We start from the raw sequence: 26,326 nt of genomic DNA, 5'->3' as shown, positions 1-26,326 counted from the left end.
ACGGTCGCGACCAACATGTAGCGCATATGTGCGGTTGGTTGTTGTAGCGGTGCGCGAATTATGCAAAAATAAAAGCGAGACAAACGCAGCCAAAGGCCCGATCCGTAATCGGGACGCAAAAGTGCATTGCGTGAAGTTTGCGTACGCTGAATTCTTGCGAGACGCTGAGGAAAGGTGGAACCGCGCGGCCATACGCCGTGGTGTTGTGGAAGATGCGTGAGAAAATTAACAAGTACGCCGCGCCGCGTATATGGACCTTGGAAAGCCTTGAACTGTCATCGTTTCTTTTCTGTTTGGACCGCGGCTTTCTCCAGGCTGTCCTGCCATGGGGCGGTACCGTCTTTAATGTGCGCGATACTAACTGTTAGATTGTAATGGATTTTCTCTCTGGTTAATATTTTTTTCTTCCGAAAGATGTTCTCCGGAGGAGTGCTTGTTTTGTGACCGGTAGGAAGAAGGTCAGAAGACGTGCTATATGAACGAGAGATTGCATCCAGCTTGGAACGACAGACAGCTGCACTACGACCACAGTCAGGAGAGGTTTGCTTGGAGTTGACCGTAGACTTCAGCTGATCCTAATCCTGTTTGTGCTGTGTTTGTTTAACCATTCTTTGCCTTTGTGTGACGGGTCGTCTAGCTTACGACCGGGCGTACATGCTGGTCAGTGTGCCATCTGTCAAAGCAAATCCCAAAATCTTGCAACTTTCAAGCTCGCGCAACAGTAGCATTGCCGCCACACAATGGCATCGATTATCTTTGATACTTTGGTGGCAGAGATCTTGGCAACAAGCTCTAGCCGTTTTGTTCTGCACTGTCTACAACGCGAGTACTACGGAAGTAAGATTCGAAGCACCGAGGTTCTTTGGCTTTAGCGAAGCGATTCTTACACAGTGATATGAAGGATGGACACTCAGATGTTGAAGAATTGGTCGCATCTTCCTACCACTCCCTCCCGAGATGGTACACAAGCTGGGAAAGGTTTACGGTAACGGTGGTTTTTGGTTTCGCGCCCAGATCGATTCTTGCGGGCGCGAATGAAAGATTATGGCATTTGGGAGGTGCACAATTTACTACACGCGGAACGTTTACAAGGCACGACTACAAAATACCGATGCCTTTTATTGGTACGCGAACCATAAATCACACCCGGTAGCTTTAGCACAGCGAGCACGAGAGAGACACACACACGAGAGAGGGAAGAGGTCAAGGAGCGAGCGAAATGTAGAGAAGTTGTTTCCTCTAATAATGGCTGTGACTTTTGCGGCCTAATGCAACCAATTGATGACCCTCGGGTTCAGGCTGGTACACCCGTTCCCCGTGTGTGGTTTGCGGTTTGCGGCTAGGGCTCGCTAAATGCGTCCCAAAGTCTCGAGAACGCCACCGTAGGAGGTTAACGATGGCAATAGGATGAGAGTTGTTTTTCACACAACTGCCCTACCGTGGCGGTGGCGGTACTTTTCTTCCTGCTCCAGGTAGCCAAGGCTAATTTGTGATGTCACAAAGGTAAAGTCTCTGTCGATCGGTTTGGGCCAGAGAATTTGAGACACAAGCTGACACAAGCTGGTGGCGTTTTGGTAGCCTTTCGACTGGACTCTGACAGATGGAATTCAATTTGAATAAGGCTGCCAGGTGTGGAGTTGATGCAAGAAAATGAAGCTACAAATAAGGTTTTGGATAATACTGTTTTTGATGGATCGGACATTGTTTGTTCTGGATATGTGTGGGTTCTTCCGGAGGGAAGATTGACTGCAGGATGAAAGAATGACTAATCTGCAAGATGTTTCACAAACGGTACATTAAAAATATTCAATATCATTCACTTGGCAACTTCCTAAAACACAAAGGAACTAATTCCATTGGAGGTCTAAAACTAATTCACATTTTTGGAGGTCCAAATGTCTGTTTGTTGGATCCAAACCCGCCGAAAATGAACTCTAAGCGCCACACAGAGCCAAACATTCGAATTGATTTTGGCGTCACACATGTCTATTGCCTTCGTGTAGCAGCAGCAGGTCCAAACAGTGGGCGACAGCGTTTGAAAACAGTCGCCGACACGCACACACGGTCCGAACCGGCCGAAAATGGGATTTTGATATTAATTTTCAATTAAAAACAAACAGGTTCAACGTTTAATCGATTTTATGTTATGGTAGAATTATTCAAATGTCGCTTTTATTTCCATGTTTTTACGTTTATGACGTTCTTTGGCTTTGGACAGCGGCAACGACCACGACGACGACAACCTCGACACAGAGCGGAGGATTAGCGTTCCCCTTCTTCCTTCCACGACCACAAGTCAAAGAACTGGGTTGGGTTCTCGAGATAATGCGGGCTGAATATGGTGATGGAGATAGCGCTCTGTCCCGATGACCGGTGCATGCAAATCCTCGTTTTCTTCCCAACCCCCCCTTTGTACAAGTCCCCGTCACTTGTGCCGGTGTTTCGGGAGGACCGATAATACCAATAATAATGCGTAATAATAATAATAATGCTAATAGTAATAATAATGCCCACAACGGCATTGCACTGAACTGGTCAGGGCCGCGCTTTACGACCAATTCGGGCCAAACCGTGGCACAGGGCTTTCGATTTAATGCGGTGCTAGCGGTGTCAGATTGATTTTTATTTTCGGCACCACCATGGCACTCTCCCCCTCGCGAGGGGAAATGGCAAGTGAACATTGGTAGAAAGGAGGCGGAAAGTATCGACGATTTAATGAGATTATAATTTATGCTAAGTGTAATAAAACGACGCATAACCGTTGACAATTATTGGAGCTCTTTCTCCCTTCTTCTCCACTACGTTATCGGGGACAGGGTAGGGAAGAGAGAGATTAGCTTGGATACTGGTGCGATCTTCCCGATTCTGGGCGGATTCAGTTCAAGCAGCGATCGCGATCGACCAGGGCATTGATGGGGCAATACGATGCGGTTCTAACTTTTACGAGCTATTAAACGTTTCGATCCCCGCGTCATATCATCTTTGAGCCTCGTCGGCACGCCCGGTGGGTGCGTCCCGAGAGAGAGAGCAGATCTTCCGAGAGCCGATCACTGTCGCTGTCATACCGATGACATACCGATCGGGATACCGATCCAGCGTGCCTGGGGTGGAGTAAAAACGAAACTATTTCCCTCTATCGGACATGGTTCAAAGGCTCGCCCGAGAGCCCGCGCGCGCACGCTATGTCCGAGTTCCGATAGATCAAGGTGTTGGGCCAACATGTGTTCTCGCCTATTCCGGTAAAACGTTAGGGGCTGTACACATCACCCGTACGCTTATGATGACTGCGCGCGCTTGGTCCCATGCTCATAAAGCGATCGCGAGTGGTATTTTAATGCCGATGTCATCGTCATCGTGTTTTCCTGGACGGAGTTTGGTTTTACGAGCGTACAAATTGCCCACTATATGGCTGATTAAATCGATTAAGGCTGGCCTTAAGGAATGGGGCCCAGGGCGTTCGTTTGGGTGATTTATGGTAAATCGGTTTAGTTTGCAATGGGAACGCGGAGTGGGGGTGACGGTGCCGGTGTGCCGATATTTATGGTATGGTGCGAAATTGAAATTAAACGGAACGACCACTGTCCGAAATCGATGGCAGGTCGTGTCCGGTGGTCCGCTCTAATTAGGAGAGGATGAGCCTGCGATCAGTAGGGAAGTCTAAATGGAGTTCTTTTCCATTTTTTGGCGGGGCGATCGAAAAGCATGCGCTGGCGTTTGTTGACCATTTTGGTCGTAAAAATGCACACTGGACAGCTGGAAGAGAGGCTGAAGTGGCTTCATTTTGGGCATTCTCCAGCACAGTTCACAGGGGCAGGTTTGATGAGCGCAGTCCAGGCTGCAGTCTTCTTGAGGCTCCTCGTTTGTTGGGTTTTCGTTTCATTCCCGTTTGATGCTGTTGTTTCTGATGCAGTCAGACATGGGTTGGAAGGGAGGTTGGTTGGTACATTAACACTTCTTTATGCGTTGAATGTGCGTCGATGGGCTTGACCCACGGCCTTCGTCCCTGTGGTGGAAGCGCAACTCGACAGCCTCGACATCGATCGCCGTCTTGCGAACTGCGGTGGGTCCCGCAAGGTTTTTATCGTTTCTCATTATGAACCAAACCCAGTGTCCAGAAAGGGGTTGTACACTCCCTCTTTCTTTTTATCTCTTTCACCGTTTGCCGTACCAAGTCAGCCGATGGCTTTAATCGCGATGTCACCGGCGACGGTAATAAAAGCAGATTCTCAATGATCTCCACACCCCGGGCGATCGATCGGTCGGCAAAATCGGGGCGGAATTTTCAAAGCAACCCTCCGTGCGTGTGTGTGTGCGTGGTTTAACGAGCCGATATTTGTCCGGCGTGGCGTTGGTCGTAAAAATCGCTTGCGGTTCGATAAACTCATTAAGCCTGCACTGCACAGGCCGGGCGGCGTGGGTGAGCTTGTCGCTGACCTATACACTCACTTTTTAGTGTCTTTAATGTAGTCGTCGGTGGAGGGAGATGTCCGATGCGGTGTCCCATTTTATTACCCAGCTGGATGGAATTATTGGTAAACAAAACACAACACTCCCCTAATCCAACCTGCGGTAGCATTTTTGGAAAGGTGGAAGAATTCAATCTGAGCTGTAAATCCTGTAAAATCTTCTCCGAGACGTTGGAAATGCCGTCATTTGAAGTATTTTAATGCGTCCTAAATATTTGTTTCCCACTTTTTTTTTTGACATTCAACACAAGACTGCTTCACGAGGTTGACATTCTTCGCCGGTATGCCTCATCGCGCGTTCCGGGCCTACGGATTTCAGAGTTTATTAAAAGATCCTCCACGAGCAGGCCTCGACGATGATGCTCAAACGCACATTGCACGCTCTATTCAATTTGTAGGATTTATTATCCTACCCACTGCAGCAGTACGTCAGACGCTTTTGATGCCGTTGACACCTCTACTCGAGTGCCCAAATATTACGGCATCCGAAAAAAAAGCCTGGGATACGGTTTTGTTTCTTGCCACCACCGTACGAGCCGTCTCGTGCCCCCGCTGGAAGTCCATTTATCTAATCGACTTGAATGACTTTCGATAATTGAAGCCATTAAAACGACTTGTACACACGCAGTAGGCATCTCCCTGTTGGAAGCGCGCGGGGCACAATTCTAGGTAGCAGCTCATCATCAATAGGACACGACAAGGTAAACACCTAATTTATGATCCTCTTCCCCTTCGGGGACTACCCCCTTGCCGGGAGTTCCATTTACGTTCCGCTTCTTAATAGCTGCTCTTCAACGCTTGAGGGTGGCGGCGTGTTTAGGACGCACACGCTACGACCGATCGACCGGTGTGTCGGGTCTGTCTGTGGGTCTCTCGGTTTGTGTCCCAAACGCTTCGCCATGCTGACGGTTTGAAGAGGCCAAATAATGGTACGGCACCCGAGCGACAAGCTGTGTGCTCTGTTTGGGTTTTGTTTTTCCAATAAATCTTTCACACCAGCAGCGTACGGTACCACGCGTGCTACTACCACCCGCCGGTCGAGCATAATGGCATAGATATCCGTACGATCATAACACAATGTCAAAACAAGCGATGAGTTTGTTCTGGTTGTGTTCTGGCGCTGAATGGAAGGTACAAATGAGCCTACCGGAGGTTGTGCGCGGGATAGCCCGGTTGCACGGTTGCCGATGTTTGCCGATCTAGCACCGGACCACGGGTAAGATCTTCAGCAAAGATCGAGCAGTTTGCACCGGGCTGCCAACCGCCTCGATAGGACAACGATTTATGACCCCGAGCACTCCGAGTGCCCCTAGTATCTTCATCTTCGATACCCGTTAGGGCCCTTGGTTTGATTTGGGCTTTCTTGGCCCGGTACAGCCGTCCTCGTTCGGTTGAGCAAAATCTGTTTTTATTGTTCTGCGGAGGCAGCGGCTTGCCCGGTGCCCGATAATGCCGTCCCGCGAATGCCGTTTTGTGTGTCTTATCGCACGTGAACCTTCCTTTAGCGCGCTCGCGCCGCATGGGCGCATCGGCTTTATCGCCCAGAACCCGGAACCGCGAACGCAGGGAACCCACCAGCGACCAGTAGGAAGGAACGGTGAGGCAATGGCAAAACGACTCCAAACTGCCCATCCGCGAGTATGATTTATGATCGGTCCATCGGTGAAGCTTGTGAGCCATTTTCGCGTGAGATAGTTTCGGTGTCTTCGCTGCAGAGTTTGAACGGTGCGAGATATGGATCGATTGGGGAGAGCCTTGCCAGGAATCCTCTGCTTGCTTTGGAGGTGTAAAATTTATAAATTGCAGTTTCAGGCTTTTGTGAGCGCACACGCTGGTTAGTCGATCGTCGATCGTTTCACGCATCACGGTGATGAGAAGGAAGAGGAGAGAAGTAAAAACTTATTATGTCTTCCAGAAAGGGGGCCCAGCGGGAGTTTTTGTCATGTTCATTTATTCAATAATAAATATTTGAGTAACTCCCTTTTCTCGGCTGGGCTGTATGTTTGGGGATTCCGATGGACCTGAGTAGCTGGACCAAGCGAAAGAGAACCATACTGTATCGAACCGAATCGATTTCACCGTTCAGCGGTTGTGGTCGAGAACTGCCAAGAGGCTCCTGGGAACCTGCAGTCACACCGAACGAACGACCGACCAGCAGGAGTCACTTCATTCCCTGGGCACACGCTGGAGATGGCTTTTCCTCATTCCCGGTGTGCTTTATCTGATTTCGATTTACCTTCCGACCCCGTTCGATGACTTTCACGGCACGAAGCGTTATCCTTCGCAAGTGGACACTTACTCACTCTGCGTCTCTCGTTTTTCCATACCTTAGTTTATCATCTGTTTCCGATAGCTCCGTTTTCTGCAGTACCCGTTCCGTAGATTCCGGGCAATCAAACGCGCATCATTTGCCAAACGGAGTTCCCTTTTTTGCGCGATACCTGCGGCGTGCCGCATCATAAATCAGCATCGAAATGAAGTGTAAATATTGCGCGATTAGTTAATTATTAATGATTTATTCAATTTTGCACCTCCCAGGCAAGGGAAGGTGGTGGTGTGTAGCGTTCAACTTTCCATCATCACCACAACCACCACCGGTTACATGCATCACCACAGGCACCAGGCGTGAAGCACGTCGCTGTCATGCTGAGTCATCTGGGTCATCGCAATACGCTTTGTTGTTACGGGCAAACTTAACCGCGCTGGCTGTGATAAGCTTTACGCACAGTCCCGGCTGCCCCGGGACGACTCCACTTACTTTCTCCCGGGGGCAAAAGGTGACACCCGCGGGTGCGATTGAAGACGCATCCGAGCCAAACGGTATCAATCAATACTTGGAAGAATGCAAAAGAAATTCCAACCGTGCCGTTGCCAACTTGGTTTGCTTACTTGCATGCATTCCTTGTTGGAATGCAGAAGGCAGGTGAGATTATGCACACTGGAACTGAACTTGGAACATGATCTTGAGCCCGACTCCCATAAACCGCTTTGGAAACCGTTTTGTTGCAGGACAATTCAATCCAACCGGAAAAGATAGCATGCATCGGGGAATGATTTATGGTTGCACTTGCTCGTACGAGGGATTAGTTTGGGGTTGAAGTGGTTTATTGCAGTTAAGCTGCTTTTTTTTGTTATTGCCTCGGGCTGGGGATCGTTCTATTATGCTTCATTTACATGTTTATGAGCAGTGTGGTACCGCGGAGCGGTTGTTATGGTTACGACTTTGAACTTCCTGATGTTTCTCGTGGTTGCTTTTTGCCATTTAAATCCATCGTATCGTAGAAAAAAACAGGAAACAACAGCTACACGTGTACTGCACAACATATAAACGTATAAATTCACCGAGAGGTTGTTCGGTGCTTGATTTGCTGAAATCCATCTATCTGGAATTAAATTTGATTGTAAATTTATCTTTTCCCTCGCCCCCACTCGTAAGCGGGAGTCGTCAACACCGCAATAGGGTGTTCGCTGCGCGCAAAATAAAAAGAGACGCCGGAGAGGAAATGTTGTTCCTTCTTCCCGCGTGTATCGGTGCAGAAAAGCGGTACGGTAAACAAGGCCCGAGATCCGAACGAAACCAAGCCCGCGAAAAAACAGCCCCCGCTTCCACTGTGTGCACTCATGTAAATACAAACATTTGTACCACCAAGCGCGGTGTGTTTTTCACGGCGAGTACTCCCGCTTTACTTTGCGCGAGCGTAAACAACAGCCCACGATAATATTGCACGCATGATGGAAATAATGGGCAAAGTGTAATCATAATGATAAAATTGAAATTTCACTCACCACAATAGGAACGGCAAACGAGCAAAAAACAAAAAAAAACGAGTCGCTATGCCACACTGCGAAAAAGGGTTACCACCGTTCCCGTTCCGTGTGCGGCGGGTGATGATAATGATATCCTCTGCCGTTTGAAAATTAAATAAAAATATCATCTCTTCACACCGCGTCAGCACGGGCGGGGAAAAAGGTTTGCTTCGGCGGAGGCGCAAAATTGGATGATCTCGAAGAGAAAGGAAAGAGCACCGCCGGAAGAAACCCGGGGCACATCGAAGTGTAGGCACCCGGAAATGACAAAATATTCTCATTCATTTCAAGGGGACGCTGGCAGCTTTGCTGGAGCGTTTAGCCTAGAAAACCGAGCACCGGCGTTTTGTTGGCGAGTGACTCCATTTCCAATTTGTGCGTTGGATCCCCTCGATTGTGTTAAACCGCAAGGAGCCCGACCCGATTCCCCGAAGGATTCGCGCAAAACACGCAAGGGGTTGAAAGTTAACGCAGCCGCCACTTCGGAGCAAATGCGTGTAGCAGTGTATTGTGATGTTTGTTTATCTTCTTAATTTGATTTGCGTTTTTATTTGGCTTTGGATTTTTGGAGGTGGTTTTCCACCCCAAAACCACACAGCACCCGAGCGTGTGTGAGTGTTGGTGTGATGTTTGTGGGATTTGGATAAAAGTTGTACAATTTTAATTTCCACACCACAGTGGAATAATGGCAAACAGTGCAGTAACCCAGCAGTAAATGTAGCAAATGTGTCTGTGTGTATTTTCCAACAAACCCATTCCAGCACAACAGACCGACCGTCCTACCATCCATCGAATACATTTTCCTCGGTCAATGGCCAACCTCGAACGGTTGGAACCGTTACGCATGCTGAATCCTCAAATGCGCTTTTCCAATCTGCCCCAAAACTGGCCGATAGAGGTTTGTTATTGTTTCTGGAATATGGAAGGAAAATCCGGGACGCTTCAGTCTATTGTTTTTCCCGCCGACCGGAACTGAACTCACATCGCCCGCACAGGGAATGTAATGGAAAACCTGCACGGCGTGGAAAAATTAATCATATGGCTTACGAAGGATTATTTTTCCCACTCAGTTCAGTGTTGTTTGTGGTTGTGCCGACATACACACTGTGCGCTGTGTTTTTGGCGCATTCTCGCGTTCACGTGCATGTGTGTGTGTGTTTGTTGCCCCCACAGTTCACGACACGGTTGTGTGCTGAGGTCGGCACCGTACGATCGGCGGTCGGCGCCCGCATGCAAACACCAGACCTACTCCGGCCGTGAATCGGCTGGCATGAAAGGGTCCGGCGCGCGTTTTGGCGGTGGATCTGCCGGTTTGTTTATTGTTAGGCCTGTTTTCTTCGTTCTGGCCAATCGAGAGACATCGATATCGAGGCCGGCAGGTTGAAAGTGGCTCGGTATCGGATACCGGATGCCGGCGACCGGTAAATAAACGAGGCGAACTTACTACCGAAATTCGAACGCCTCGTTGTTTGGCAGGCGGAACCAACCTACTCCCTTTTGCTACTTTGTTTTCTCACTCGCACACACACACGGAGGGTGGATGAGATTTTGTTTAGTCCACCCAAAATTGCACCCCACTACCCACGAAAAGGACGCGGTAACCGGCCATTCGGCGGTTGTTTGTTCGCCGGCGCGCTAAAGCGCTTAGCCACGAGGCTTTCCGCTTGCTACGCTTGGTTTTCGCAGTGCACACCATCCACCGATCAACCGATAGCGCGATCCGGAAAATCCGGAACCGGTACCTGTGCGCTGTGTGGTGCTGTGGCGCACCGTGAGGATTATTCTATTTTATTATAGTTAAGGTGATTAAGGTTAGGTTAGAGGGCGATGGGGTGGGCTGTGTTTTGTTTTGTTTCGGGAGAGCCCTATCGTCCAACAGCCGGAATGGAACAGCGATGACCCTTGGCAAAGTATTGGGGTGAGGTACTGTGTGTGTGTGTGTATGGCCGTGCGAAGGTTTTGGTTGTCGCAGCCGACAACGACGGTGGGACGGTGAGGTCAGCACTTGCTTGGCTGGGTGTGCACCGGTCCCCGTCAAGTGGCCTCTACCGCAGGAAGGAAGTAGTTGAGCGTCGCTGTGCGTTGCTAGTGTTGTTGGTGTCCCACTTGTGCCGTAATGTGATTAGCTGCGTGTTTTAAGCTTCTAAAAAAAGGTAAACTTTTCAGCAGCCCCACACGCTGCTAAGCACGGACCACAAAGCGGAAATACATAACGATCGATTTGTCGTCTGTGAGCTTTACAACGACGCTGCTGGGAGATATTTTCCTGGATTAAAATCGATCGTGTCAGGTTACGCAGTTGGCCGAGGATGCTTCCTACACAATCGCTCTGTCTTGCTCCCTCGGTAGGACTTCTACGGTGCCCTTTCGTGACCCTGCTCGATGTAAATAGGTTACTTCCGGGTTAGACATTGTGTCTGGCGTGGTTCGATGGCGTGAAAACAGCTCTCTCTGTTTGAGCTTGCGTTGTAATTCCCGGGGACTTAGTGCACATTACACGGGGTCCTAGTGCCACCGGAAATGTGTGGAAACGTTGTGATGCTAACACGCGGCCCCTTGTCTATTGCTACGCGGAATGTGGTGCCAAAGTGTGAAGTTTAAAGAGACGATCCAAAGGCACTATCAAACGCAGCATCCCGAAAGTGGGTCAAATTGCGGTAATGAGCGAACAGTTTTCCACTCAACTCACATCGCCATCCTGCTACATATCGCACGCAGTTTCCAATTGATTGGCAAATTTGCAAGCGGATGGTTTCCCGTAGCCCGAGCCAAATGTCCGCTCATGTGCAAGCCGGCGCGATAAACTAGCAGACTTTATTATCTAGGCGCGCAATTTACTTGTATTTATAATTTGCCCCGATCGGGTTTATTGTTATGATGATGATTATGCTTTACGGCGTTAATGCGCCTATCTGCACCCCGCTGAAGCTGCATCGTTAACGCATTCGTACGCAGCGAAAGCGCAGCGCGGGAACCGTGGCGGACTTAATCCACCACCATGGAGCGACCTTTCGCACCTTATTTTTAGCGTAATTTTATAATGCGTAATTGTGCGGGCCTGTACAAAGTGTGTGTTGCGTTCTGGATGCTTGTGCTTGTGAAGAGGGTTTAATCCTGTGGAGGGGAACGGGTTGCACAGGTTGATATTGACACCTCTTGTTTTGTTTGCACCCTTAGCACACCCTATCGCACAGCACCGAGGCTGAGGGATGCTTTTCCCTTTTCAAGGTTACAATCAGCTAAGGTGTTGCTGGTTTACGTTCTACAGTCAACAGTGGTGCGCCTTTGGTGCGCAAAAACTCTTTAATTGCAGAGATTTGCCGTGCTGGAAGGCTGGTAGGCGAGCAAACAATAGGGTCACGAGGAGTTCCTGGCCCTCCTGCGCACGTGTCACCAAACAATACAGGCCGACAAGAGCATTTCAATTGCTCACACAGCCCACACCTTGCACGCGAGAGTTTTTTTTTGTTTTTCGCTAAGCGATAATTAACCTTTTTATTGTGCGAAGTGAATGAAATGATAATTAAAATATATACATACACACTCCGCGAGGCGACAAGTTGCTGTGGTGTTAGGATTAACTTCCGCGCCGTTCGCTGCTCGGATGCTGCTCCCAGTCCTTCCCAGTTCCCATATTGTTCCCTCAATGGCTTTTTTTGTTGCTGTTGGTTCGGTCAAACGGACACTTTATGCCTTATCGCCTCCGCCTTTCGCCACTGGACACGACGGAAACCACAACGACCGCTACGGCAGCGAAAGGTGCTAAATGGCAGCAAGTGTCGTGGTCGTGTGCCGGCCATTTGTACCCAGGATGCTTGTCCGGATGCCGCCGGAAGTGTTGGGAGTGGGATGGAAAATCCCTTCCCCGCCTTTTCTCCCATCGAAGGGCAAGTAGCAATGTTTAGGGAAGTTCGTAATGTTTCGGGGGTATGTAAATTATGTTTTCCAGCCCGGAAAAAGGGTTGGCGAGAGAGATAAATGTTGATTGTTGGTATGACGGTTGTTGTGCGTGTGCGGCCGCTCTTACTGGCTTACTGGCCCACTCAATACTGGTGGAAACCGCTGGCAGAGGGTGGTTTTGCTGAAACACGGGGTCGGTGTCGGTAGGCCGCAGCTGGCAAAAATCCGACCGAAAAAGGGTTTTGCGCCCTGGGGTTGATTATTTATGCCATTAATCGGTGGTGGATGTTTGTGGTGATTCGGATCATCCCTGGCGTTGGGTTAAGTTGTAAAAGGTTTATTTGTGTGTTGTTGTTTTTTTTTGGTGGCGGTGGTTATGTTGTGGTTATTTTTTCCTCCCCTGAGCATCCATCGTTTGTGCGTAAAGTCTTAATGAACGTGCAATTTTTAACACCAGATAACGGAGCGTAAATTCATTTCTACTGTGTTGATTAGAAATGAAATAAAACATTTCAATTTTTGCTGCTTTTTGGATGTTTTTCAGCCGCCCGGCATCATCACCCTTTCTAACTGAGCGTAACCAATCGGCAAATGTCACTGCGCTTCTCGTTGTGTTTTGCTACTGTGCACAAGCAAGTGTCAGCCACGGTTCGTTCCGGTCACGGTCGCCGTAAACGCAACGTAAAGACAGGAATGCGTTTTCGTAGCGCCTGTAATATAGCCTGTACGGCTGTCGAAAATGTCAGCCCCGTCACGGGCACAGGAAATTGACATTTCCCGGGGGAGGAAATTGAGGAATATCTCGCTCACTGGAAGAGCCGCGCAGCCAAGAATCGTCAGAACCGCCTGGCAACAATGGCACCGATGGCAGAGGTTAGTGTAACACCTTCCACTGTTTGGGTGAAAGGGGGGTGGGGGGGTGGTGGTGGTGGTTTGTGTGACGATATTAAATTAAGTCAAAATAGCCGACCGCTTATTGTTATGGAGCGATCCCCTCCTCTGCTACCCCTTTTTTTGTTCCCAAAAAAGACAAACGGAGTGTAACCTTTGAGCTTCGGGTTTGTTTGTAAGTGACACCCATTGTTTTCTGTTTGTGTAGCATTAGTTTTTGATATGTAAATTTAGCCCTTCCTCCGTGGCTGGCTAAGGATCCTCCTACGGTCTTTTGTAGGCGCCTTCCCTTATGCCAAAACGATGGCAGGTGGTGTTAGGAATTAGTAAAAGATAAAGGCACCATTCTGGTGCTGTTGCTTTCCATTGGGGGGTGTTTGGACCGGAGGTCGAAGATTAGTTGACTGGATAAGGGTGGGCAAACAGTGACCAGCTTGGGGAAGGAGTGCGCCATCTAGGAACGACCCACTGTGCAAACAATTTAATGTATTAGTGCCGAACTGCGGGCACGGGGCTAGTGAAATGGTGAAAACTTTATCCATGCCTTTTCCTTTATGCCCGTAAACAGCACAATCTCAGGCGCTTCGGCTTAGAGGTTAGACGACAAGATAGACGACAAACTTTTCGACAACCATATCCGATCGTAATGTTTCCGGTGTGTGTGTGTGTAGTAGTCGCCGTCCCTTTGTCTGGGTAAGATAAAACGGGGAATCAATTTGTGTAACACATTCCCATTCGGATTATACCTTTGTGCATTCTAATTAATCTCGACGGCAGGCCCAGGCTGCTGCTGCTGCTGCTGCCATCCAAAAGATTCGACCTTGCGATCTTGCCGCTGTACGGATTCGGGGGACACTCGTGGAAATTTATCGCCCGTACGTGAAGCACGTGACAATGCCTCTTCCGGGATGTATTTTTTTGCTGTCCGACAGTGCGCACTATCTTACAGATGTTTGGCATCTATCTTCAGCGACAGTTGTTTTCTGGCGAACCAGCACCGTCGGACACATTCCGCTGGATGCAATCCGCACCGCACCGTACACACGTTTTGGAGGAATTTAAAGAATTCGCTTCCAAACATGTGCCATGCTTGTCCCGGTTTGTCGTTTGATCTATTCGCATGATTTAATCGCGTCCGTGGAAAGACGGGAACCGTTTTAGGACGGGACGGGCGGTGCATTCTCCTCCGCGAGGAAGTAATACGCGGTGAATTCAATCTTGTTGAAAATGTGCCGACCGCACAGGCAAAGAAAACGGTAAGGAACTCCAATCGAGGTGCACAATCGGAAATGTTAACGAAAAAGAAAGACTCGACAAAAAATCCCGAATGCTTTTGGGGGAGTGAGTGAGTGTCACATACCAACTTTAAACTGGGACTCGGAAAACCACACATGTGCTGTGGGGAGGTGGGGGCTGGAAATTTATTGAGCGGAAGAAATTGATTTACTATAATTCTTGCGCTTTGGTGGACTTTATTTATTGGCCCTCAGCGTGTATTGGCGGTGGCGATGGAAGAAGTTTTGCTTTCTTTTCCCTTGCTGCGATGCTCTATTTGAATGCTTTTTTATGATGTCTGTTGCTACCACACACACGTGTTGGTAAAAAAAAGAAACAACGTACGAATTGATCGTTGCGGATGGTTTGCGAGTTTTTAAAGATCGATAATGTGTTGGCCCGTGCAATGGCGTTTTACTGTCGGAATCGTGGTGATGGCTATAAATAATACAGCACAGCTCGGACTGGAAGCGACAAACTTAATGAGTTGGCGAGTAAAATCGAACATGAATTAAAGAAAAATCCTCTCAAGCTCTTTTACTTTTTCTGCACAGTTTGGCCATGTGAGGCATAACATGAAGGAGCGTTTGTGTCGGGTATGGGAAATCGTAAATCAGACATGCTGAACTGAAAATCCGCTCCGTGCGCTTCACTTTCCACCAAGCGGGAGCACAACAAAACCAAACACACATCGCCCTCCGAATTGGTACATTACAGCTCTTGTAAACATCGCTAATTTATCCCTATCCCGATAAGCGCTCGGTTTCGGAAACGTGCACCAACCTCCGGTCGGTTTCGGTTCCTCGTGGTTTCGCTAAAGCCAAGGCGCCAAGAGTCGTAACATCTTGGCACGAATGCGGGCGCGCGGGTCAGTCTCTGTGTGTTATTTGTTGTGAAATTATTTCAATTTAATTTCCGCGAAACATGCATCCAGCAGGATCGGCACCGGCGATCCATTAGCAGCTTGTGGAATGATCAGTTCGCGTGAAGCGCTCAGAGTCGAGAGAGCTTCACACCCGTGTCAAAAAGGGTGGTGGTGGTAGCATCCCCCAAGCGATGTGCACCCGAAAGGGCCATCTCACTGACCTCTTCCCAGTGGTTTGGTTGAGTCGCCTGGTCGACGAACGGCACCATCACCATCTCCAAAGGACTACCGGCAGAAGACGTGGCGGCGGAGGCGTTGGCTCGTAGCGCGCAGCATTCGAAATGAAAAGAAAACGGAGTGGTACGTTCATGGTCATGGTCTCTCTAATCTGAAACCGAGATCCTTCCGTTTTTTCTGCGCTCTCTCTCTCCGACGTGTACCGTACCGTACGCTTTATTTATGCACCAGTTCCCCTCCCAACATTGAATGCTAGAAGATGCTCCAGCGGCAATAGTTGCTACTGCCAGCTACCTTCACGCGCTCTCGAGAAAGATTGTCAGATCGGTACGCTCCGACGGAGTGACGGCCAGGTACACTGGTGGACATAAAAATAGGAACTTTTTTCTGTGACCGAAAAACATAGTGCTTGTCGGAAATATTTGGTAGCCCTGAAAAGGACTGTTTAAGTGGTTGTTGGGAGGTGGTGTTGCGGTGTTCAACAGAGCGGAAACATATTCTAACGGTCAATGTGTTGACCGTTATTCGCTATCACTTCCTCAAAAAAACACACTACAAATTTTTTTCCTATCTTTTTGTCCACCAGTGTACGTCACGAAACGGCGGCGCTTTGCCACAGCTCGACGTTCGTGTGGCGTTCGTTGATGATGATGATGATGATGAAGATGAAAATGCACGAGACATGAATTCATGTTTTGCGTTTGTTTCACTTCACATCTTCCATCTTGTGGGACCGTGTGGTACTACTGATGCACACCGTTGCGGTGCGATCGTTTGGAGAGTGCGCCGTAGAAACCCTGTACCTACCAAGTACAAAGCAAACAACACGAAATCTTTCAAGAGGAAGCGAAGCAATTCCTCGCGACACAAACACACACACACCGGGTCTGGTGTCGTTGTTGCTGCGTCCGATTGTGATTCCGTTGCGCCAAACGGCCACATCTTCTTCTCTCCGGGGGTTTGCTGTGATGAGGTAGGTTTCACCGGGAAGTTAGAATGTTATCCGAACGGGTGGGGGGGGGGGGAGGGGGGGGGTATAACAGAAGAAGAGACAAGGGCATGCGAATTCGTCGTGCATAATGTGCAATGCATTTCTTTTTCCTTTGTCGCCCCGTTTTACCGGGAAACGATGGCGTTGGAATTTGGAGTATGTGACGCCTCAACACGTCTCTGGATCCGCGGATCCGTGTGGTGCGTGTGTGCGCGCGAGTGTCACTCGAAAAGGCAAGAAATGTACGGTGGAAATTCTCGAGGAGCAATGTACAACCTAATCCAATCTACACATCCTACGGCCAGCGAAACATGCACGAAAGATACACACAGACACACACAAACGCGCCTCAGCGGGGGAAGAGCCTCGGAAAGACTGATTGCGACACAAATTCTGACGAGTGACGATTGGAACGATTGAATCATGCCCGATTGCGACAAGCGAAGAATGCGGGAAGCGCATAGCGCATACAACAAACCCTCAAGGAGAAGCACACTACACCCTACAGAAGGAATACTGAAGAACACCAAAAAAAACCTCTACTACTACCGCGGAATACTCTATCTGCCTCAGACGACGACGATGACGATGAAGACAACGACTGCAATTTTCAACAGCATCAACGAACTAGCGAACAGCAGAAACATACACAGGGAACGGGTTTTTACTTTTGCTAAAACGGAAATCGCATTTATTTGTCACACTACTCTTCTGGCCGCGAGTCTTCAATCCAATCCTGTGCGGCCGACGTGGGGGACGCGGGCGAACAACACCACGCAGCGCTAGGGAAGCTAGAGAAGACCAGATATAACCCGCAGAGGGACTTACGAATCTACATAACCAACGCTTATACAGTAAGACAGGGTGGTGAAAATAAGTTAAATAAATAAGCTTAACTATACCGATCGCGAGCGAAACTAGGGCGAAACTATAGAGTTAACATAATACTAGACAGCTACAGATACAGGTGCAACTGGGAAGTTGTCTTTTCTTGGTAACAAATACTGATACAATTCGTTGGCGCTTATCTCTGTACAGGTACATACAACTACAGGCTAGACAGGGACTTAGACGGTACGAGCAAACTATTAAGTTACATCACTAGGCGGCACTAGGGTCGCATCTCACTATTCCCGGTGATATGGTGCTTCGAGTGATTTCACCTTTGCCGTACAGCGAGTGAGCGATCAGTCGAAAGATCATATCAGCGTGCATGCAGAATACCCATTCACCCACTATCGTCTACTCCACGGGCTGTACGGGGAGAACTTGGAGTAGTCCGAGCCGGTCCCACCGTGGCTAAGATACTTCGGGCCGGCCGATGGCACCGGACCCTGCAAGCTACCGCCACCGTACGGGCTGAAGATACCGCTCGAGCCGAAGCTGGACGAGAACGCGGACGAACCGACGCCGTACGGGCTGCTGCTGCTCAGATTGACAAAGTCGTCGAGCGTGCCGTGGTACGAGCGGTTCGGTGTGTTCTGATGGAAGCTGAACAGGGGCAGCGGTGGCGTCTTCGACTGCGCATTGCTGCCGAACAGTGCGCCAACGCCGGCCGCCACGAGCGAGGGCGAACTTACGCTGGGTGCCGCGGAACTACTACTGCCAGCACCGCTGGACTGTGTGGTTAGGTTGTGGTTAATGGTTTTCAGATCATTATTATTGTTGTTGTTATGGTTGGTGTTATGGGCGGTGGTGGTGTTCACCTCGGCCGTGGACGTGGGGACGTTGCCAGCAGTGGCCGATGTCGTAGTCGTCACCGAAGGAGACGCGATCGAGGACGACGCTACTACGGTCGGACCACCGTGGACGTCCCCGGCCTGACCCGAGTTGGACACCATCGACGTGGAGGAGGTTAGTGAGGAGTTACCGCTCGAGCTGTTAAGCGTGCTCAGCGAGCTGTTAGGTGAGCCGGCACTTCGACCAGAGGTATTGTGGCCCCCGGAAGTGATGCCGGAGGTGGAGTTGGAGATGGAGGTAGCATTGGTGGCCGTGCGGTACAGGTGCACCTGCACCAGATGCATCACGTCCGGCTCGGACTGGAGCGTGTGCAGCTGGGTGCTGGTGCTGGCAAGCAGCGCATGAACGTCCCCGAAGAGACTGTCCAGCAATTTACCTGTGGTAAAGAGGACGATCGCCTTCAGGCAGGAGTACTCGGCCGAGTCGACGTGGAGCGCCTTCAGCTTTTCCACCTGCTCCTGGAATATCCGGATGTGGTCCATGAAGGCGACCACCCGGTCGGCGGCCATCGGGGATGCGTGCAGGCCGGCCGCCGCCAGCAGCGGGGCGACGTGCAGCGGCATCGAGCACTGGGACGCGTTCAGCACGAACAGCTCGGACCAGACGAGCCGCAGCAGGGCCACCTGGTCGGTGACCTGGAGATCCGGAAAGAAGGGTATGTTGCGGGCCCACTCGACCGCGGAGAACAGTAGCCGGGCGGCCAGCTCGCAGATGTTGTCGATGCCCATGATGTTGTTCGTCTGCATGCACTGGCCGTACCGGGAGGTGGGGTACGGTTCCGCCCGCAGCAGCAGCGAAATGTAGGAACTAAGGTACGAGTGACCGTTGAACCCGGTCACGGTGTCACCGTTTGGTATCGAGTACTGGCCGTACGGTATGCCCGGCGGTTGGGACGGTGGAACTCGACCTCGCTGGACGGCTGTCGGAAGAGAAAGAGAGAGAAGAAAAAAAAACGTTAGTTTGCTCCGTAAAGCGCCCTCTGTTGGGCGGATAACACCAGAACCTCACACCAACAGCAGTTCTAGCAGTGTGTCTTTGGGGTTGCAGTAGTGGATGTGCAATTGTAATTCAATTTCGTTTTCTTTAAAGCATCCAAGAATTTAAATATTCATCAGGCAAGTAACTTCCCTCCCCACACTACCGGGTGTGAGGCCTTTCTTGCTCCGTTTCAGCTCCGTTATTTCTGTCAGGGCCACTTAAACGGCAAACGGCATGAGTACACACAGTGGAGTCGTACAACACTCACCAACACACAGCGGTACTGTTGGTGTACTGTTTTGAAAATCGGCCTACTTGAAACCCTTCACAAAGGGGACACGACAGCTCAGAAAAGAGGAGCATGAGGAGTTGTGAGGGGAGAAACTCAAAGTACTCGATGATTATGATGTCGTGTTCGTGTGTGTGTGTGTGAGCAGCACCCGACGCCGTTAATCCGCTTTCCATCCATATCGCACTTGAAACCCTTCATCATCACACCCCTCCACCACCCTGCCGGCTACAATTAACTCCCCGCACACACGCACACACCACCGATGACAACGGGCCAAGTTCGACCAAGCACGCACACACACGGGTGCGGACGCGAGCTCGTTGAGCAAACAATGAAGTTTCGAAAAAATGAGCATTAATTATTTATGATTATTACTGTCATTGAGTGCTGCTACCCTCCCACCCGTCTGTTTCGTCGTCGTCGTCTTAGGTGCTTGTTTTGATGTCCGAACGATTGTCCGGGGTGGGGAGGGGGGGGAATATGAGGAAAATGGAGAGAAAAAATGGAGAGCGAAAACGACCCATCAATCGCGCAGTTGTTGCGATGGGCATTGGTTTGTTGAGTTTTCCTCTTGCCTTACATCCCTAAAGAGGTTCCCGCTACCTTTGCTTGCTTGCTTCACGGTCCACCTTGGGCCCTATCAAATGGACTTTGATTAGGAGCACCAATACGGAACTGCTGGCTACAGCGAGCTGATTGTCTTTTTAAATAAAACCTTCCCAAGCGCACGATGGACCATCCCGATCGACCACATTTCGCTGCACGGCTTATCAGGGGCCGCTTTTGATAAGGCCCCTCAGCTAGATTGGAATGTGTTTTTGTGTTTGTAATTCGTGTAAGTGTAAACAGTCCATGTAGGTTTGATTTTGCGAAACGGATCTCGAAAGCATAGCACCGACATGATTTATTTACCCTTCCAAGGTCCTGCTGGGTGTGCTGGGTATGATATGCTCCTCTTATTACGAAACACCGCCTCCGTTTGGAGATTGAACAGGTCCTGCGGGGCTCAAATATTAACCGGCCGCGATAAGCGGTATGGTAATTGAATCGAATGCATTGGTGAGCGTTAAAGTGCAGCCGGCAGCCGTTTGTGTAAGTGGGCAGCAGCATCGCGCCCACACTGTGTGCACACTAAGCCCTGCTCGTGAACGATCGTTCCGTCGGGCGAATCTTGAGCGCCTCAAGCCCTAGTGAGTCCCTGCCCGGGTCGGCATAAATCAGATAATTAAGCTAGGGCTAGTGCACACACAAAAAAATGGTGGTCGTGGATGGTGGTAGTTTGCTCCATCATTACCGCCAACGGCCGTCGTAAACCAATAACAAAATGCACAACCACAAGAGATGCGCAAGCGAACAACGATAGTAGGGGCATCATCTGCTTTTTTTGTTTTTGTATTTTTTTATGCCCCCCATCGGCGGGTGGGTGTTTGTGGAGGGCAGGCGAAAAACGGCACCACACACCAGGCACCTGGTACTGCGAGCTTTCACCGTGCACCGGACAAAACCGTTCCGTTTTGCAAAAGATGCAAAGGTGTGCAAAGACAAGGGTTATTATTGTACTGCTGCATGTTAACACACTCGCGAGCATCGATTATTAATGCTATTTAAAATGAAATAAAATAGCCAATAAATCTTAGCGCGCGGGCGCGCACGCGAGATGCAGAACATGGTGCAGGAGGCAGGAACCTGTGTTTTCCTTCCCTCCCCAGATCTGCGATCGCGATGGTTGAGGTCTGCCAGTATGGCACACTAGGGGATGGGCTTTTGTTTTTTTCCCTCTTTTTTTCGTTTCGAGCTTATGCAGTGTGGTATGAGAAACGGCAAAATGAAGCGATTGGGGCTGCTGCATAGGCGCATCAGACGCTGTTGTAACAACGGACGAGGAAAGGCACAACTACAATTGCCTCGGCCGTGCTAATCGTTTAATGGCATTTTCTCCCACAAAGCAGGAAGACGTCGGTGCGGAAGAAAGAGTTTGGAAAATTAAATTAACAAGATCTATGGCTTGATTTGTAGCCCATTTGGTTTGGTTTAGCAGGCCGGCTTCACTCACTTTGATAAGCGTCTGCTAGGCGATCGTTTTTATAATGTTTCCTATTTAAACGTTAACATTTTTTTTGCACGTTTTGCAAGCCCACGAGCCTTTCAGTGAGCCTGTTTCCGCCCGGCAGAATGTCGGCGCTCGTTGTCACCATTTTACCGGCGTTCGAGGGCTCGGAAAACTATTGCGGTTACTTCCTATCTGTACTATCTTTTCCCCAACATCGGATGCGCTTTTTTTACAGCTTCAGTTGAGCTGTAATGCACCTAGCGAACGGAACATCCTATTTCATTTGTGCAGTGAAGAGATAGAGAAGGAGAAAATCATTTCAACTAACGGAACCGGATGCACAGGGAACCGGCAATATGATGTCCATGTTGCGTTGAATTTTTATATTTAAAAGTATGCACTGAATTTGTGTGCCTGACGTGTATTTTTTCTACGTTTCACTTGCCATATAATATGGTGTGAACGAAAATGGAGCTTTTTTTGCGCCACCCATTTCCCGATAGTTATCGATGGAAAAGGTCTGAACGCTGAAGCTGGAAACCACTTTTCCGGTCCGGTGAAATGGGTATGGTTTGTCGTGTAAAAAAAAAACTGTCGATCGATTGCATTGGTTGGTGAGGCAAAAGTGTATGGAAATTACTCCTAAAAAAATGGGAAAATCCAGCGCGGGGTCGTTGTCAATTGAAAATACATAAATTTCTTCTACCGCTGGTAGAGAAGCAATCGCGATTCGGGAGCGGAAAACAGAAATGATTTAGATAAAAGGGTCAAAGCATTTAATATAAATTGTCACCAGTTGATGACCCTTGCTTCTTTTTTTACTACAGTATCGCGATCGTGGGCTTTTCCTGATGGAAAATTTATGACAAACTAGCGAATGCAACAGGTAGCGAGTGTTTTACCGAGAACCGGCACAGTAGTGAGGCTCGCTCAAACATGGAGGAACGTTTTACGATGTAATCGCAGCGCTGTAAAAGTGTAGGCTAGTAATTAATTGTTAACTCGCTACTGGAAGTTGTCATTGAAGCTCACGATTTGTTCCATCGCTTCCCAAAATGTGATTAATCTTTGAACACGCAGAGGTTTAATTTGTTCATTCCTCAGCCTGTTTAAAATAGGATTTTTGCAGAGATTTAGCCATTTTTGAGAACAGAAAATAGTATTATTTCATGTTTAAAATCTAAAAAATCCTTGACAAAGTTCCGTGGTGATCATTTACCGATGAAATTACTCACACAATGTTGCAAATCATGTCACGTACTGGTGATCCAATTCCGGAACCGTTGAAGCGTGCAGCTCGTTGTGAAGCAAAAAAAAAAAAGAAGAGCTCACTAACCCAATTGAATTTCCCTAATCGACCCCAAATGGACCCAATTTGCACCTTCCCTCATCGCACTGCACTGCACGGAATCAATCAAATGGACGCGTTCTTGAACAACGTAACACGCCCGGTGCCGGCTTCTCGTCGGCAGCTTTGTACAGTCCCAACGGTCCGTCACTCCAATGCACTGCACTGATGGATTATGCGAAATTTTCCAATTTGCCCTAACTGCGCCAAGGTGTCGAACGGTGGTGGTAACGTAATGACTCCGGCTGTCGAAAGGGGAAATTTTCTGACCACAAAACCGCACCAGCCATCGTACAGACCGCGCGCGCCTTGTTTTGCCAATCATGCTTATGGAATCGATTTTATTTGTGCTCGGTGTGTACGGAACCGGGCGGACGTCTTTCACTTCTGGGCTGGCACTCGTCAGCATGGTGCGTCACACCCGCATGTAACGAGCCTTCGCCACTTTAAGCAAGGAAAAGGCAAACGAGAGAAATGTATCCGGACATTCTTTTGCTCTGGTTTCACGTCGGGTACGTGATTTCAATCAATTCTTCACGGTCGTTTACGAATACTGAAGGAATAAAAGGCAGAGCGGTGCATTACCTGCAAGCAGCTTTTTGTTGTTGTTTTGTGTTCGGAAAATTCGTAATCCGTTTGTCAGCGGAACGGCAACCAGCCAGCCAGCCAGCCAGCGAGTCACCGCGTCATGTCCCTCTGGTAAGATGGTAGATAAGAAAAGGTTCATTACCGCCTAAAAATAACCACGATTTCTTCAAAGGGTGGAGGGGGCAGTTACTGCGACGGTTGAACCTTTTGGTTGCGGTTTTTCAACGCCAACGTTTTTTTTAAAGACAATTTCCCAAAAGTGGAGTTTGATGATCCTTGGTACTTTTGGGCTGTAAGAAGGGTGGTTTTGCGTCTTTAGATAGCTATAAGCGACGAACTGGCAATTGTCGTAGTTTAAAAAGACATTAGCCAGTTTCAGATTTTCCTTTTTTTTCCAGGAAAAACAGACGCACCTGCCTGTTAGCGATTACAAACCTTTCCCCCGTAAGGAAGGAAAAGGAAGCAAGTAACACCATCCATTCTTCAGCCAAAACTGCAGTGGACGAGAGTAAGTGCTCTTTCGCTCCATTTTTACCACCCCTGGTCGTATCGCGCTGGATAATTTATGGACAGCATCTTGTGTCTTTGTGTATTTCCCCATTGTTTTTCCCCTGTCGTCCTGGTGAAAATGGGTACCGAAAATCTGACTCCCAGTTTCGGAAAGTAACTCTCACTCAGACGCATCGTATCGCTGGCCCCGTGCTTGAGCTACGGCGAAAGCAAGATAAGCGGTTTTAATGTTGCGCGATTGTTTGCGTTGCAGTAGCAGTGGAAAGCACATTAAATTTTATAGGTTTGTAGATACGGACGGAATGTAGTGTACAAATGATGCTGTCGGTAGAGCGCATCATGTGCGCCAAAAATTTCGGTGCCTTTCCTTGGCTACAACGTGGCCAACGCCGCGTGCCGTCAGAGGATTCCTTGTTGTCTGTTTGTATTGAAGTACTCCATTACCTCTACAACTCTTTAATGGATGTAGGAATTTATCACCAACAGATGGGAGTGAAGTGGAAGCAACGGCGAGGTAAAGGCGGAGAAAGAGCAATAAGTATAATTTGATATGATTTCTCCCTTTCTCTCTGTCTCTCTCTCTCCCTTCTGTCGAACCATTCTCATTATACGTTAACGACGAGAAAATCAAATAAACTCATCAGGCTCGTGCTGACATCGAATAAAACTTGCACCGAAACAATAACGGCATACAGACGGCAAAAAAACAAGCCTCCCCAACTCATTCAATTGTCTCATAACACCAGGGCCTGGTCCCGTTCGTTTGCATCGCAAAACATAATGCACAGCAATAGCACCCCCCCCCCCCCCCCCCCCTTTGCGCAGCATCATTACATCGTCCCGTTTAATGCCATTGCTCGGCGGCACGATCGCTGCGGACATATTATTGCGATCGCGATTGGATTGTATTCTCGATCTGTCGTTGGACCGTGGTTGTCGATCCACACACACACACACACACACGTACACCCGCTCGCCAAGTTCCTGGCGAGTGCCGAGTCTGGCCTAATTTATATGTTTCAATTCAAGGACCCGCGAATTCGCCCGAAACCCCCGGCGTGCAATGAATTATTTATATCTTTTCACACAGCATAAACTTAAACTTCGCTTTTCTCCGCGCGTGTGTGTGTGTGTCGTCTGTCTTGGGCTGTGCCGTTTGCTCATATGCACTGCACTGTGCAAACGTTCGCTTCCCCACGGGCTCCGTGCTTTTGAATCTGCCGAAAAAATCTGTCCGCGACCGCAACGGCGGAGAAAGGACGCATCGAGTAGCAGCTGCTTGTTCGTACGCCCGCCGTGGGTGAAAGGATGGTTGGCGGGACGGCTGGCGATGGTTTGCTGTATTTTTCCGGAAAACGCTCCACCCAAACGAAGCAGCGACCGGAGGCAGGCGTTGAGTGAAGGCAAAAATATTATAATTTATTTTTAATCTGATACATAATAATGTTAATCTTTATAAACTTCCCAGCGCGTTACTCGATACTCGCTTCGCTTTGATTTCGCGCGTACGAATCCTTGCCCCGCCGCGCGCTCTGTCCCTCTCTCTTTTTATCCCCGTCCCCGGTGCGTGTGCCTTATGTGTGTGCCTTATGTGTGCACACAAATGTGGGGGTGGGGGGGAGTTTTTCGCGTGTGCGCTGTTCGGGTTTATCGGTTTTCTGTTTCCCCAAGCTGGCGGGTGTGCTTGACCATCTTCTTCCCATCGCAGCCATGGTGTGCCGTCCGCTACAGTGAGATCGATGCTTTATGTTGTGTGTCCTGCGTCTTTTTTTCAAACTCTCCACATTCTCTCTCTCTCTCTCTCTCTCTCTCTCTCTCTTCTACACTCAATGGTGGGGTAGTTGTGGTTGTTTGTGCCCGGTCTGGTGATTGTTGGTACATGCGCGCCAGACGCACATTGTTGTCTGACTTTCGGAGCGATTGGGATTTGTAATAGCTCATGGTTGGGGCCTCACGTTTGTAGTAGTTACTCCGCCCTGCTACATCTTCGTCCTCTCCTCTTTGCTTTTCCAAGCTATATGTGAAATCGAACGAAAGGCACCCCTCGATGACCCTGCACAGTTGCAGTTGCAATCAGTGCATTGCTGGTGGGATGTGTTTTTTTATCTTTCTGAATAGAACTCGCCCGTAACGGCCAGCGGCTTGTATCTTCCCCCGTTTCCCAACCCCTTTTTGGTTGGGGTTCTATTTATCGATGCAGGTTAGGAAGTTACACTCTAACCTCTCCCACCCGAACGGTTGCTCCGCGGTGCAGAAACAGTGTCAGATAAGCGCTGCTGACCTGTAACCGTCTAACGGCCATTAAACTGCCACCATAAAGCACACTCACCCTATCGATTACGGTTGATTATGTGAGCAGTTTTTTGCCCGTCGCCCGGACCAATAAAA

General features: G+C 49.1%; 1 protein-coding gene across 3 annotated transcripts in view; it reads right to left on the bottom strand.

The window, feature by feature from the left end:
• LOC1273419 (steroid receptor seven-up, isoforms B/C) overlaps window positions 1-26,326 on the bottom strand; it is an 82,452-nt gene that overhangs the window by 16,487 nt on the left and 39,639 nt on the right. For 2 of the 3 annotated variants that reach the window (XM_312394.5, XM_061652696.1), the window contains exon 3: window positions 18,549-19,091. In XM_312394.5, coding sequence (XP_312394.4) covers window positions 18,549-19,091 — 543 coding nt within the window. Of the gene's footprint in view, window positions 1-17,093; window positions 19,092-26,326 lie in introns of those variants that run through there. The other variant, XM_003436103.2, reaches the window with a different exon arrangement.

The sequence above is a fragment of the Anopheles gambiae genome, chromosome 2 (genome assembly GCF_943734735.2).
Source record: "Anopheles gambiae chromosome 2, idAnoGambNW_F1_1, whole genome shotgun sequence".
In the NCBI taxonomy this organism is placed as follows: domain Eukaryota; kingdom Metazoa; phylum Arthropoda; class Insecta; order Diptera; family Culicidae; genus Anopheles; species Anopheles gambiae.
The sequence above is the reverse complement of the archived record's forward strand: the minus strand, read 5'-3'. Positions and strand labels throughout refer to the sequence as shown.